This window comes from Topomyia yanbarensis, chromosome 2, assembly GCF_030247195.1.
Source record: "Topomyia yanbarensis strain Yona2022 chromosome 2, ASM3024719v1, whole genome shotgun sequence".
In the NCBI taxonomy this organism is placed as follows: Eukaryota; Metazoa; Arthropoda; class Insecta; order Diptera; family Culicidae; genus Topomyia; species Topomyia yanbarensis.
Genome location: NC_080671.1, coordinates 181,599,079 through 181,614,112, shown reverse-complemented (window position 1 = coordinate 181,614,112; position 15,034 = coordinate 181,599,079). Strand labels below are relative to the sequence as shown.

The 15,034-nt window shown below is 41.1% G+C and overlaps 1 protein-coding gene across 2 annotated transcripts in view; it reads right to left on the bottom strand.

Annotated features, from left to right (window-relative positions):
- LOC131682297 (hemicentin-1-like) overlaps positions 1-15,034 on the bottom strand; it is a 1,033,786-nt gene that overhangs the window by 7,408 nt on the left and 1,011,344 nt on the right. The window contains exons 6-8 of one of the 2 annotated variants that reach the window (XM_058963679.1): positions 14,599-14,982; positions 14,228-14,257; positions 2,693-2,801 (exon numbers count right to left, since the gene is read on the bottom strand). In XM_058963679.1, the coding sequence (XP_058819662.1) occupies positions 14,256-14,257; positions 14,599-14,982 (386 nt within the window). In that variant the 3' untranslated portion in view covers positions 2,693-2,801; positions 14,228-14,255. Of the gene's footprint in view, positions 1-2,387; positions 2,802-14,227; positions 14,258-14,598; positions 14,983-15,034 lie in introns of those variants that run through there. The other variant, XM_058963678.1, reaches the window with a different exon arrangement.

The window sequence follows — 15,034 nt, the reverse complement described above, 5'->3', positions numbered from 1 at the left end:
ATAGAAAATGACGCGAATATCTCGAGCCCGCTTTGGTCAGTAGCGACTAGTAACACATGAACGTGGGGGTGCTGATCAAGTAAAGGCATTCGAAGAAGAGAAACAACGAACCGTGAATTGTTCAACCACTCCGGGATAAAACGATATTATATACAGATACCACTCCGCAAGCACTTGGCGCACTGCCCATGATCGCATATCAGTCCCATAAAGATAGAAAATCCCATAGAAAACGGGACAAATATGCGATCATGGGCAGTGCAGTCATCGTGTAGGAAGATCTTATGTCCCGAATTATCTGTTTCGCATCAAAGACTATGTCAGCTACGGAAAAGAAGTATGTCCAAAACCACCGGGAAACGTTGGGAGTAGTTGGGCAGTGGGACATTTTTTCTTCTTGCTCGATGGACACTTATCTTTTCGGACAAATGCACAAGGCGTGAATTTTATTCTGAATAGATGCCGTGAGAGTTCGAAGAGAGCATTGACCAATGTAGACGGATGGGCTCTTAGGCTCAGCGCTTGTAGTTATGCCACAGAGTACGTGTGCGGGCGCGATATTATTGCGGACTTAGCATCCCGTCTGTACATAGGAGAGGATGATCCATTTTATGAGTAACAAAGCCCTTGGGAAATAGCAACCCTCGGAGCAAGCACTGTAGGTATCCTAAAAAAGCAGGAAATACAGGATACAACTACTCCAAAAAGGCTACCGACGCAATGGAGACGGGCGAATGGATGAAAGAACTTAGAAGACCTCAATCCGTAGAAAACAATCTTGACACTCGAGACTGAATCCTGGTTAACCCGGATGCGCGGTTATCCCAACTAAACTTAGACCTTCGACCGGCACATGATGGCCACCCATTGATCGCCCAGCTGAAGGGCATTCTACGATAGCAAGTGTGATGGCCGGGTATTGCGACAGATGTAGAAAAGAGTATCAGGTCTTGCCAAGTTTGTGCTACGAATGGTAGATCTGAAAGTCCCACCCCAAGGCGTTGGGTATTCGCACCACAAGTTATTTGTGGGGTGGTTGTCCTGGATTTTAACAGTTTATATATTAATTTCGGTAACATTTTGATATTGGTCGTCATCGAAGATCGTTCACGATACTTGACCGCACGCTCAGCCAAATCAATGAGATTTGAGAATACACGGTGAGCGATACATGGATTTTTTGAAAAAGAAGGATTTCCACGAGGCTTTGCCACAAAGCCAAAACGTCCAGATGCATTATCTCAATGGTACCCGGAGAAGATGAAGTTCACCATCGTAGGGCTTTTCCCGCAGTATGAACCAATAATCTGGTCGCTTCCATTGAGCAGTAGGGAGGATGATTATGAAGAAGCCCGAATAACCAACGAAGAGCCGATCAAGATGGAGAAAGGCATGGAAGATATCAAACGGAATTCCAAACCTGGATTCAAATACAGCGATACAGGGGAACCCGGATAGATTCAGGATTACGTTGAAGAAATTCATCGATGATGGTAGCTTTTCCGATAACTGCAAACGTTCTATCCTTGGCCCTATCGAACGCTAAGTAGTCACTCAAGGTTGAGGTACTCCCCTCGGAGGCGACAGTTCATGATTATGCAATCGGAGATTATATCATCGATTGGGGGTTATAATCAACGGCCGACTAAATTTTAGTAATCACGTCGATTATGCTAGTGGAAGTAGCTTAGGTTAGAATCATGCGAATAATTCGGCGATAAGCAGGAATAAGTGGAGATTCCTGACGAGCGTGTCAAGGTAGATTTTCTGGTACGGTAGTTTGGGCTGGATTCTAGTAATAAATACGAGAAGAAACAAAGATTGTGTGAAATTCAAGTTGTTGAGCATGAGTGTGGCTAGCGCTCAGTAGACCATATCGCTGGTAGCAGTCTCGGTCATTGCCAGACTGATTCCCATTGTATTGTGACAGAAGGTGGGTCAGGAGTTTTATAGGAACAGAGACATCAGAAGAACGATGAAGAACGCGGAGTGAAACCATGAAGAAGTGGCAAAAGGAATGGGAAGACGTGGTGAATTGAAGATGGCAACACCGATTGATCCGGAATGTGTCTACGTGGATGAACAGGAAGCACGAAGTAAACTTCCAACCCGCCGGGGACTAGATAGGTCGCGAGAAGCGCCTGCGGTGGATCGTCGGGGCGCCAGCGAACTGGAAACTACGCTCCACTCGGAATAGCCGGAACGACCTAGACACATACTGGTTGGCTCGTTGAGAAGGAAAGGTCGCGAAACAACTCATTTTGTGGGATAAACAACTATTGATTAACTAACATATATATTTATTTTGAATGTACTTTGTGTTACTTTATTTCAACACCATCTCCACTTTTGCTACTAAAAGTTCCTAGATATTATCGACCACTTACCTAAATGAGGTTGATCTAGTCGCTTCTTCGGCTTATGTACAGATGCGTAGGAATCGCCGCAGTACTCCTGCCGCGAGGGATTCTGACTCTGGCGCAACGTGTGCTGGTACTCGTCGTCGGGCCCGTGTTGACTAGGCGTTGTCGCCAGGTGGGGATAGCTGGCGTAATCCTCAGCCGTGCCGTAACTGGCGTGCGCTAACGGATCGTACCCGTAGGACATTCCGGCAGTGCTAGTAGCGGGTACCGGCTGTTGTCGTTCGGCGTAGTGCTGTGCGGACATCAGTGTACCCGTGCTGGCCGCTGCCGCCGCCTGTGCTGCTGACATCTTTAGCTGCCAGATTGAATCCTGCGAATTGACGCTGCCTCCATTGTTCGAGTTGGTGTAGCTGTTCTCTGCGTAACCCATTGTGACCCCTGCCGCATGCAATGAAAGAGAACGAAAATAGGAAAAGTTTTTATTTTAATACACTTTTAATACGCGATTCAACGTTGCTACCTATCTATCTATATCTATACTCTTCGAATGAATTCTACAAAAGGATAAACGTGCATATAAAACTACGCTTAGAAAGCTAAGCGGAAGGAAGGAAGCGACAAAAAATGGTTCAAACTTATTCCTATAAAACACAATTAGTCTTTTCCGTATTATAGTCATGTTGTTAACATTAAATCATAAAATCCAATTTTCCGAGCCAGTTTCCCGGTCGTTTCATTTTCTCTTGATTCCTGTTCATTTTTTACGTCCCCTTGTGTCGTCATTTTTTCTCTAACGATCGCACGACCGACCGGTATCCGGTATCCAAGCCGGGGGAAAAACGGGGTGAACCGTGCTTCCCAGCCATACTCTCGTCACCCAGGAGAAACGTAGAATTAGTTATGCATTTCTCGTATAGTTTAATTGCTTATCCCAGTCAGCGGCCGGTGTTTTCTTCGGAACGAACTGAAAACTTTAGCTCACACTTTCACGGCGCCATATTTTCATCCGTCGTTAGCGTCCTTTTGCTCGTTGGTCACTCCGAGGTTGGTTATTTATGAACTGAATAATTTTTACATGTTAAGCAATTTTCCCACACCCCCCATGTGGTTCGGGGTCCTGTGCGATGTTGATTTGTGGTTGGGCGATGCCCGTGGACTTTTGTACGTCCAAATGATTTAAGTTTTTGTTCGGGGTTTGTGACAAATTGCGGCGTTAGGTAGGAAAAGGAAATAAACTTGGCTACTTCCATCGGATTGTATGATTTAGTGTTGGCTTTTTGCTGGATTTCCTAAAATATATAGGTTTACTTCAGAAACCATTAAAGTTGGTTGATTGCTGGTTGATTCGAGGATCAATCAAATTTTTATGTTTTATTGCTGAAATAATTGGTGGTGGAGTAGGCTCAGTTTTACCACCAGAACTTTGCCTATGGGATGAATAGATGGGGTACAGTCTTCCTCTTTATGGCCATGATGTTAACAAACAACATTGTTTAGAATACTAGCATAGTTCTAGGTTTATGTTAGTTTTGCAAACTCTGAACGTCGCAGTATAATAAGCTCCGACTATTGGCAGCTGAATAAAGTAAAACTTTCTATGGATGACGCACTGGGCCGGCGTTACACTTTCAGCCCGAGTGGGTAGTAAGATGTGTGTGGACTATTACTGGAGGATGGAACATTGCAAGATGACGTCATCTGAGTGAAAAGGCTCAAAAAATGACAGTTCTGCGAGCTTGTTTACTAGGTGTTAGAATTAAAAACAATTCGAACGGAGTTTCTTTTACTGGGTGGATTCAATAATTTTTAAGTCCATGTAAACAAGTTACCTGTCAGCAAAGTGAGGTTCAACATTATCATGCACTGCTATATTGTCACAACACAATCGCATAAAATCCTTTGCGATGCGTTTGAGGAAAGGAAATTGTCAGATATCGAGGATTTATTTGCCAAAGATTCGAGTGAGTCATTATTATTTCGAATAATTTAGATTTTTTGAACGACAGAAGCACTTTGAAACAGAGACGTCTGAAGACAACTTGGGGCCCCTGGGCACTGGTGAGCTAAGGGGCCCCTATAATTGAGCACGTATAAACCACTGTAGAGACGGTGTAATCTGACTTTCATAGTTGTAAGATGTCGTTTGAGGATGAACATGATTATGATTCATTTAACTCCACCATTATTAATTGTCCTGACAAGCTAAGAAAAATATGCCAAAAAATTCAACTTGTAAATATATGTTTTGTTTACGATCCAAACATGTTAGTGTCATGAATTTTTTTTATTTCAGAGCATAGACTACGGGACGTACAATAGTTACATTTTTTCGCTTAATGTTGTTCTCATTTTTTGATAGGGGGACCCGGGGCTATTAAGATCGTGGGACCCCCTTGATTACTTAGAAAATCGTAAGACTTTCTGTTTATCGTACATATTCGTGGTACCGCTATTCTAAAACATTAGTTTTAGAGTTTTTTTAGTTTCTTGTCATCCTCAAAACAAAAATCATTATAATGGTAAAACCATGATTAAAGCAACAAATAAAAGTGAAAAAAATAACAAATAAGTATTTCAGGGCTCCATTTTAAGGAATGATTTTTGTTTGGGTGAAACCACAAATATGTTTGTGCGAAATGAGCGTACGAGGCTATAGGCTACCCAGACGATTACACACGCCACAGCAAAGAAAATACCTGATGCGTCAATCGACAGATGTAAATAGCCAGATTAAGTTTTTGTAGTGCATTTTTTTTTGCTTCTTGAGGAGTTTCTTCAATAAATATTTCATAGGTTAATATAATTCCATCGCAAAAAAACATGACGGTCTGAATTTCCCTGTAGGGGGGTTCAAATTACCCCTACACTGTAAAAGATTGGAAAAGGTATAGTTTTGCAAACTGACGCTTAGTGCTGCTTTGGAGTATTGCAAATGAAGTTTTATGGCACCAAAATGTATCTGATGCTTCAAACTAACAATTAGGATCTTTGACCAATGTTTTTTTACATCTATCTGTTTAAAAGGTCGAAAGCCACATTTTTTCTTTCAATAAATATTTACAGATGGCCTAATATTGCAGCTTTGAAATTAATCGCTATTTTGAGTCGATATATTGAGTCTCAACGCCTCGGGTCAGCTTGAGATTAGTTCATTATCGAGGTTTACGTTTCTTGCTACAGGAATAGAACTAACGATTCATTGAAATATTTTTTTTTATTTTTCGTTTATTTGACACGGCATAATGCGTTAGCTAATCCGTGGATCTTTTTCTTTCTCGTTTGGGAGCCATTAGCTGAATCGCTTGTAGTTGTTTGGGGCTCATTTCATCAGTTTTCTTTAGATTTATCGTTATTGTCCATGCTGTCCGCGCCATTGATGTAGATACGATTAATTGGCTTAGATTGTTTGTTGGACCTAGGAGTCACTGATCGTATATCCATGTTTTTTGTCATTTATTTTATCGTTGGTGGTAGTGGCCGCTGTTTTGGAGGTAGTTGGCGCATCACAACGGTCTGAAATGCTGTGCGCAGGTTTTACTGTTCCGGCATGCGTTGGAGCCTGAACAGTATCTACGGTTTTTTGTGATTTATTTGATGTTGATGAGAGCTATACATTGGGTTCGGTTGCAGTAGATGTTGTTTCGTTAAAGGTTTTTGTACATGGTTTTTCGCAGTGTGACTTCTTGGTACAGAACTGACACGTAGGGATCTGTATATGTGAGATTTGGTAATTTCCTCTATTTTGTATTGAAAGTTCACAAAAGAAGGAATAGGCTTTTTCACTCGCATTCTCACGACATAAACACGGTTGTAATTACATGGGGAAAATTCTCCAGGCTTCAAACTTAACGGATTCCACCACTCCGTACTTTGACATAATAGTTGTAATGAACTGATTGCTAATACGCGGGGTAGATCGTGCAGATGCACATCGATCTTATCATCGTCCATATAAACTGGCATCTTGATTCTATCCTTGTCATGCTGAACTACGTGTTTCATGTGGTTATATATAGCAAAACTATCCGACATGGTCAGGGTTTTGAAAGTTATCAGTACTGTATTACATGTGTGGGGAATGACGGCGACTACCGTGAATCTAAGCCGCACCTTCCATAAATGTTCCACTTTGTGAATACTTGGGCGTATTGGTCATTATTTAAAACAGGTGGCCACAGTATTGAATTGAAGATTTTCAAATTTTGTTGAGGTGCTTTATTATTTATATTTACTTGGGACGACTGTTGTTTTAGATAGCTTTGTTTGTTTATAGCACCAGTGCGGCAGATGCAGACAGAAGACTGTAGGTAGAAACTATTTGTTCGTCTAGTACACTGCACTGTAAACAATCAAAGCAATTGTAGCTTCAGATTTGATCGCGAGGCAGGAAAGTAGACTAATTTTTTTGAAATTTTGATTCTTTTTGTAAATATTGTTGGTGAGGTAGATCTATATTATGTATTCCGACAGAAGTTATACGTCGAATACATGTTTATTGTTGATTCGGCGAGATATGGAAAGTAAACACATGATTTCATAACGAAATGTCGAAATTACTCGAACTAGTTAATATGAGCGGTACAATTCATTTCAATGCATGTCATGCCAAACGTTGCCGTGACGCAAAATATATCTTAGTGTTTGACATTTGTCCGTAAAGTAAGATTTTTGATTTAGCAATGCAAAAGCGAATTTTAATATTTAAAATATTTCATTTCTTTTATTTATATGTTCTGGTTGTGTTAACCGTACTTTGAATAGAAACACTCCACAATACAAGTATGTTCATAAAAATATTTTTCGTGGCAAAAATATTGGGACCAATCGACAAAAATAATTTAAGTATATTTCCCATAATCGCATATTTCTCGACAAACATATGATTAGGGCCTAAAAGCCAACTGTCAAAATCCACTTTGAATGGAAATTACGGACAAACCGTTACACGCCAATCACAGATGTTGGTAGTAAACGAAAGAGAAAAGTTTTCTCTTTCATAAACTGTTGTGAACTGTGTTCGACTAGTAACGGTTTGTCTGGAATTTCCATTCAAAGTGGATTTTGACAGTTGGCTTTTAGGCCGTAATCATATGTTTGTCGAGATTTGTCCCTTTTTCTATGGGATTTCCTATCTTTATGGGATCGATTTGCGATCATAGGCAGTATAGGTCTCCAAATGTCCGAGATTCTTCGGATATCCTCAACGGAATGCACTTTTGCCTTGACTCCTTTGATTAGATTTAACGTAAAGCTATGATCGACTTTCAATCACTCTTCCACAAGGGCAATTTTCAGCATTTTTGGGGTATTACGAACGTTTGCCTTCATGTCACTTTACGAGACTTCTGGTAGCTTTGTCCGTTGATGGCCCCAAATGTGTTGAAGAACTGTATATTTGCCACATCCGCGGTTCACTTGCCAAATAAGGATTTTGTAGCGAATGTCGACATCTTCTTCCATTTTCGGTACAGCTTCCTTGTTTGCCAACGTGTTCTGGTTGCCGCTCCTGTTCGGTGCCATTCGAACGTTTTATACGTGTTGCTCAAAATAAATTGAAACTTGAATCGAAATGTTGGATAGACGTTTGAATTGGTTTGATATTATCATGGTCATGCAGTGCCTCGTTTTTTACCGCTATCATCAGAGGAACCTTTGTTGTCTGATGTTCTTTAAAAGTCTTGATCAAATAGGATACGGTGCAATATACGATCTCGAGCTGTTATCGATCCACTGTTATCCAAATGCTAAAGAGTGATAAAAAAAAGGCGACTATATTTTAGAATAGTTTTGGCAGTTTTGGCAGATCCATATTTTTAATATGAAATCTGTTTTAATCCACCTAGTGGTGCAATTGTGCCTGGTGTATAATACAAATTCAGTACGATTTGCACATACGTACAATGGATCGACAGCCACGATCTTGAGATAATATGTGTCGACACTGAAACATCGCTTGAAACGCTTGATCAAGGAGGAAGATCCGGGGGTCCGAACTCTACGGAAAATTTTCATCTTGTTAAGAAATTTTAAACTAGTTTTAATTTTATAGTAGCAACCCCTCACTGCATACTCCTACCTAAGCCTATATAAGTCAAAAAATTAGGTTGGAGATTTTTGGAGTGATTGCATAACCTTTCTATATGAGAAAGGTAAAAGTGTGCCAAATCCCAAAAAAGTCAATTCTCGTCAATTTTTTTTTTGGAGACTGCATCAAAGTTACTCTCCCCTTTGACAATTTTTCATTTCAGTTTATATGGGAATTTGCTGTGTGGTCGCACTCTTCAACCCGTAACTCCGGAACCGGAAGTCCAATCAATAAAAAATTCAATAGCAGCTGATAGAAAGGTTGTATCTTTTATTTGAGACTTAGTTTGTGCAAATCGGTCCATCCATCTCTGAGAAACAGAGGTGACATTTTTTCCACATACACACATACACACATACACAGACATTTTCCTATCTCGACGAACTGAGTCGAATGGTATATGACACACGGCCCTCGTTATGTTTTTAGTTCGCGAAATGTCGTTATGTTTTAGTTCGCGAAATGAACTATTTACAATGCACGAAAATGCTCGAATCTGCGGATGAACCTATTCGTAGCATATTATTTTTGATGATGATGATGGTCCCACCTCATACCCCCACAAAGGTGTGAGCTGAACGATTTATCTAAAAGATAATTAATATTTTGATCCATTACAAAACCAGTTAACAAAAAGAAACGGACTGGTTCAATTTGCAGACATCGTCGCTGTTGTGCTATCTTATGACAAGCGCCATTTTGCACATTTCGAGAAAAACGATTTTTAAAGTTTGAGATTGAATATCTTGCAATTGGTAAATGGTAGAAACAATTCAGAGAATACAATTGATGCTTCTGTCTATTCTGTATTAATATCTCAAATATTATGAAGATCGGTTGACTATATTACGAGTTTTTGCTAAACATGTGAACAAAAGTCGCACTCATACGTGTCATAGGTGTGTATTGATGACAAAATTTGTGTGGCGTGTCATAATCGTGCTTGGAAAATTTTCCATAGAAAAAAATCATCAATTATTAACTTTTGTTTATATCTTTGGCTTTATTTGGTCTATAAACAATCGGTGAGATGCATTTTAAAGGAAATGAGTCATGGAAACTAGAAAAAATAATATTTTTTGGATGCAGTGTTGCCAAATATGCTATATTTCCAGTTTAAAACTAAAATTGCTTTTTTCTCACATTTCGTGTATTTTTATTTTGAAAATGATTTTGCCATTGTGTTTCTCAGACATTTTTACATAGAAAAACATCTAATTCATCAAGATAACTTGTGTCACTGCCCACTCACCGTCATTTTAAGCAAATATCACAGAATTTCTCAGCACGTTTCTCGCTATATCTCAGTAACCAAGTAGGATGTCAAAATTCCGAAAACGCCATTTTGTAGAGATTTTTTAGACTAACAATATGGCATATTTAACTCAGTTTACCCCAAAATGGCGTTTGTCATAAGATAGCACAACAGCGACGACATAGCCTTTCCTTCAAAAGAACGTAACCAGATACATTTCGAATATTCCGCCAACAACCAGGGTCCAATAAGAAAATTTCCATTCCGGGAAGATACTTGATAGAATCGGGAATTGAACCCAATAGCTTCCATTTCCGATAATTCTCTGTAAGACTCCTCCCGCCTGACCATGACATTGGTACTACCACCTGCTAAGGTGAGAAGTGATGAGCCTAGTGGCAGTGCAGAGTCCGGTCGAGTTATATCATCCACATCAGACCCCTTTATTGAAAGTTTCCTACCATTAACCCAAGGCAATCAAGGGATATTCCTATTCGAGAACATCCTTGATTGATCAGGAATTGAACCCGATATCTAGTTAGTTATCAGAAGGAGTCATCAAGCCCCATACTCAACGAGCTAACTCCGTTATTACCACTATCGCAGCAATAACCGAGATTAACTCTATTGTCTATTGGAGATTCTTTGGAAAAAATCGTTCATATTACGATAGATGCTCGTAAGTACTAGAAAAACTTTCGCATATTTCATAAAAAAATTCGTGTGAATTATGAAACAGATTCGTTTTCAGCCTACGAAAGTTATTTCGTGATTTCATCTGTTTTAATCCACCTGTTGGTGTCAAATGTCTATCACATATTCAGTACGATACAGTGTGCAATGCATACAATGGATCGACAGCCACGAATTTGAGATGTTGTGTTGACGCTAAAACACTTGAAACCAGTGGCGGATTCAGGAAGTGGGTCCGGGGCGTCCCGACCTTGTCCAAAATTTTCAACTTTTTAAGAAATTTTAAACTAGTTTCAATTTTGAAAATCATTTTAAACCAAATTTTGAACTGGCTTTTATTAAACGGGTTATTGGGTATTATGTAATGTGTTCATTTCAAAATTGAAATTTCAGACCCAATAGGAAATTAGATTCTGTCCCTGCGAAACAAAAAGAAATAGTATTTGATTTGCTTAATCAGAATTAGCTCAATCTTGGTATGCCTACTGGGTGAAGGTTATTGAGATGAGAGAGGGGTGGGTCTGAAGAGGGTGGATGAAGTGGTCGTCTGAGGGTGATCTGTTGGGAGGCTTTATGGTGGGAACTTGATGGTAGGAGGGGGTGGTTAGTCAAGGAAAGGGTAGAAGCGAGAATCATCCCAAACGTCGGCGGTCTGAGAAGTAGTACGAAACGTTTGTTATCTATTGTTTCGTCAACGATATTCCAATATGGGGTTGCTGCCTGGGGCGCTGCACTGTAAACCAAGCGGAACCGTGAAAAGCTAAACAGGACATTCCAGCCGACGGCCGTACGAGTCGCAACCTTGCCACTGCGACCACTATTTAGGGTATCTTTTGTGCCCCTGTTTGTTCTACATGTTACAAATTGCCCGAATCAAATATAGTTGGAAGCGAGTTGTTTCTCCACATGTGTCGTCCCAACTGGGAAGTGCATTATTAATGTAGCTCGGGATCCGTTTGGGACAGGTATGGCATACTTCGTGAGGCGTCATAAGATGCCTTCCGAAGTATCGCTCCCTTCAAAGAAATAGTACCTACTGCACAATGGCAGAGAATATGTTCTGAGCTCTCGGGCTCGTAGTTACACAATCGACAAATGTCACTTTTGTCAATTTTTTCAGATGATACTTAGCAGGAACATGTCCCGTAAATAAACCTGTATAATCGTAAATCTTTTCGTATTAGATCCATTAGTTTTTTGGCTCTCGTTGTATCTGGATCTATGAATTTCTTAGTTTGTCGAGCGTCTTCTACGTTACGACAGTCGTTTAGTAGTTGGTCTCTTGCCCAAGCCGAAAGTTCTAGTTTGATGGTACAGGTTGATGTACCTAGAAATGGTTCTGGTCCAGCAAACATGTTTGATGAACCAAAAGTGGCTAATTCGTCGGCCACTTCGTTACCATCGATTCCTTGGTGCCCAGAATATCATGATGGTGATCATCCGATGATTCGATGATCACTCTGGCTGAGGACATGGAATGCTACCAGCGCAGATATGCACGTAATGCAAGAAGACTGGTCAGAGTAAACTCGCTGGCTAAGTGACAGCAGGAGTGGGACAATGCGGAGAAAGGAAGGTGAACCCACCGACTAATCCCAAATGGCTTGGGTGCACAGGAAGCATGGAGAGGTGAACTTCCATTTGACGCAGTTTCTGTCCGGGTACGGATACTTCTGGCAGTACAATATCGTTGAAAAGATGGCCACGACGAGCATACCTGGGACGCTGTCAACAGATTGGTTACAAGTATACTTTCCAAGCTGCAGAGGAAGTGGCGAAGGGACCAACAAAGTAGCCCCATTGGGTAGAAAGTCGCCGTAAAACCACCAATCGGAATTTGAGAGAAATTCGGCCGCCGGAGAATTCTTCGTTAGTGTAGACTAGGTTCACCGCCGGGGACCAGTTGCGTAATGCGCGACGTAGCACCGGGTACAGGTCCTCGGGGTGCCAGAGAACCGGCGTCGGGCTTCACCGGAATCGTCGGGCCGACCTCGACACCCTACCGAGGAGCTCGTGATCCACTCTCGGGAGATAGACCGCGTCGAATAGCTAGCAGTGGACCGTTGGGGCGCCAGTGAACCAGAAGCTGGATGCATCTCATGACCTACTGGCTGACCCGTTGAGTAGGCTAGGTCCACCGCCGGGGACTAGATCGAGTAGATCGGGACGAAGCGGGGAGCTGAATGGCTCATGGAAACGAACATCAGTATCGGGAGAAATCTACCGCTCGGTTTCGGCAGAACCTCTCTCGCCAGGGAATTCTCTGTTGGAGTATGCTAGATCCATCGTCGGGGACGTACCGAGTAGTTCACTGACAAGAGTTTAGTAAAATCGGGAGCTGAATGGTTCATCGGGGGTGTGGAGCGACCTGGAACGAGAGGGGACCTAAAGGGGATAACGGAGTTGCGGTGCTAAATGGCAAGAATTGAACAATTGAAAACTTTTCTAGAGATTTGCGTAGGTTTAACTGAAAACCTGGTCAAGTCTCCCTATGTTCCCCTAACCCTTGTTTCAGTGGTTTGCCTTACTAGTGTTCATTTGCAAATCTTAAAAAAATAAAAGAAACGTTGTTCTTTGAAAATAGTATGAACTTTATAAGGTCATAGCCCAACACGAGAGAAATAAATCTTTTTACAGGTAATGTAGGTTCCAAAAACATGTGTATGTATGACGTATTCTGAAGTATTGCCAAGTATAAAAAGCAATAAATGAAACTTTCCATACAATTACAACAAAACTTCTAATTTGTGTGAAGACTAAAAGACTAATTGCATGTCCCTGAAGACCCGGGTCACCCTGAAAGTAGGCCGGTGAGTCCATGCGTAAATATAGAGCACTCTATGCTACACATAAATCGTCGTTGACAATTTGCTGCACTTCATCTAGTACCTTCCAGCATGACATGCACAAAACGCCGGTATCAACTATAGTGTTTGACCATAGTAAACTATCTGACCACGAGCTGTTCCCTACATGGGTAATCGATGGAACTTTTTTTGTGTTCAACTGATACCAAAGCTTCCGGCTACTAAGGTAAGTGTGCGTATTGTAGCTTCCTGCAATTTTTTTAATTATTTTAATGTAGGGTTGGCCTTTGATTTGTTCTATTGATTGATAAAGTTGTTTTTTAAATATTCTCTTGATTAAAATCTGAACTGGACTGCCTATTCTAAAATTCTAGAGATTATTGTTTATATTATGGAGGTGCACAATTTTGTATGTTACCCTGAAATTCTGCAGATCTCTGCGACGATGCACTGTATGTAGATCACACACATTACCGTTTAGCTACCGGCATGCTGCGATCGCTATCAGAGGCCAATGAAAGTGCATTGGCACTGGGGGGCAAAAGAAAAGGTACGATTTATATTCTCAGTAATTGTTTCCGTCCTTCTGGCACAGTTGGTGTGGCATTCCGGTAGCGCGTGTCCGCATACGCTGGACAGAGTAACTGTTTACAACTTGTGTCGTTACAGCCATTACGCGCTGCGATACGAAGTAGCGAACTTTCCTATACGGCTAACTTCTAGTGCAAACTGGTCATGTACGAGTTGTGAGAAGGGAAAGTGCTGAGGGAGGAAGTGCACATGCAATAAATGAAAAGCAAATTATACTCATGTGATTTCCACTGACTAGTATACCGAGAGAGAGAGGGCGGGGAAAGGAGAGGAGGAAGAGATGCGATTGCAAACATTCATAATATATAGCTTTCGCTGTGCCAGACCGAGATGAAAGGTGCGTTGTGGGAAACTGTGGGGTCCATTCGGCAGAGCAGGAAAAGCGGAAAATGCTCTCACTAATAACAAGCGGTTTTTTAGGTTTTCTATTTACCTGCTGGAACTGTTAGAGCGCTTGCTAGTCCTGCATGTAATGTTCAAAGCGAGAAGGAAATATAAATAATTCATTCAATATTACACGTTACGAATGTTACAAATTGCATGTTTACTCTCGAGCGATTATTATTCAATGTCGGTCATTGGACGGAGTGGAGGCAGTGGGAACGGCATGTTTATTAGTATGAATGAACGTTTGAGCAACAAGACAGAGAGCAAATTGTATTCTAAAAATAATTATCTACTGGTAATTAACTAATTATAAAGGAGCAAACATTTCGATCAAGCCAAAACTCCGCTTTGCGAGCAGAAGAAAGAATTCTTAACTTGATTACAGGTTAATTGCATTTATCGCCAAAAAACACTTACATTCTTGACCGACGATGGTGTGGCTCGGTACTTGATGACTGGTCCCGGAATGATAGCCATAACCGTTTTGAGTCGCGTAGACAGATGTTTTCTGATCTTCCATCGCCAGCGCTAAATCCATTGAATGTTCTAATGCTTTGTTGTCAAGTCCGGTCGTCGGATAGTATGGTGGTGGGGCCTGACTTTGCTGAGCCACGATGGAAGGCCGCACCGAATCCATTTCGTAGTCCTTAGCCGTAGATGATTTTTTAATACTGTTTCTCTTGCACCGACAGAACATTAGTAAAAGTCCTACGAAAAGTGCAAATACTACACAAGATACCACAATAGCAATCAGCGTAGGCGTTGCCATGAATGCCGAATCGTGAACGTACGCAGGACCAACTGTAAGAAAAAAAAGCAAACAAATTATCAAGTTACCATTCGATTTAAAACG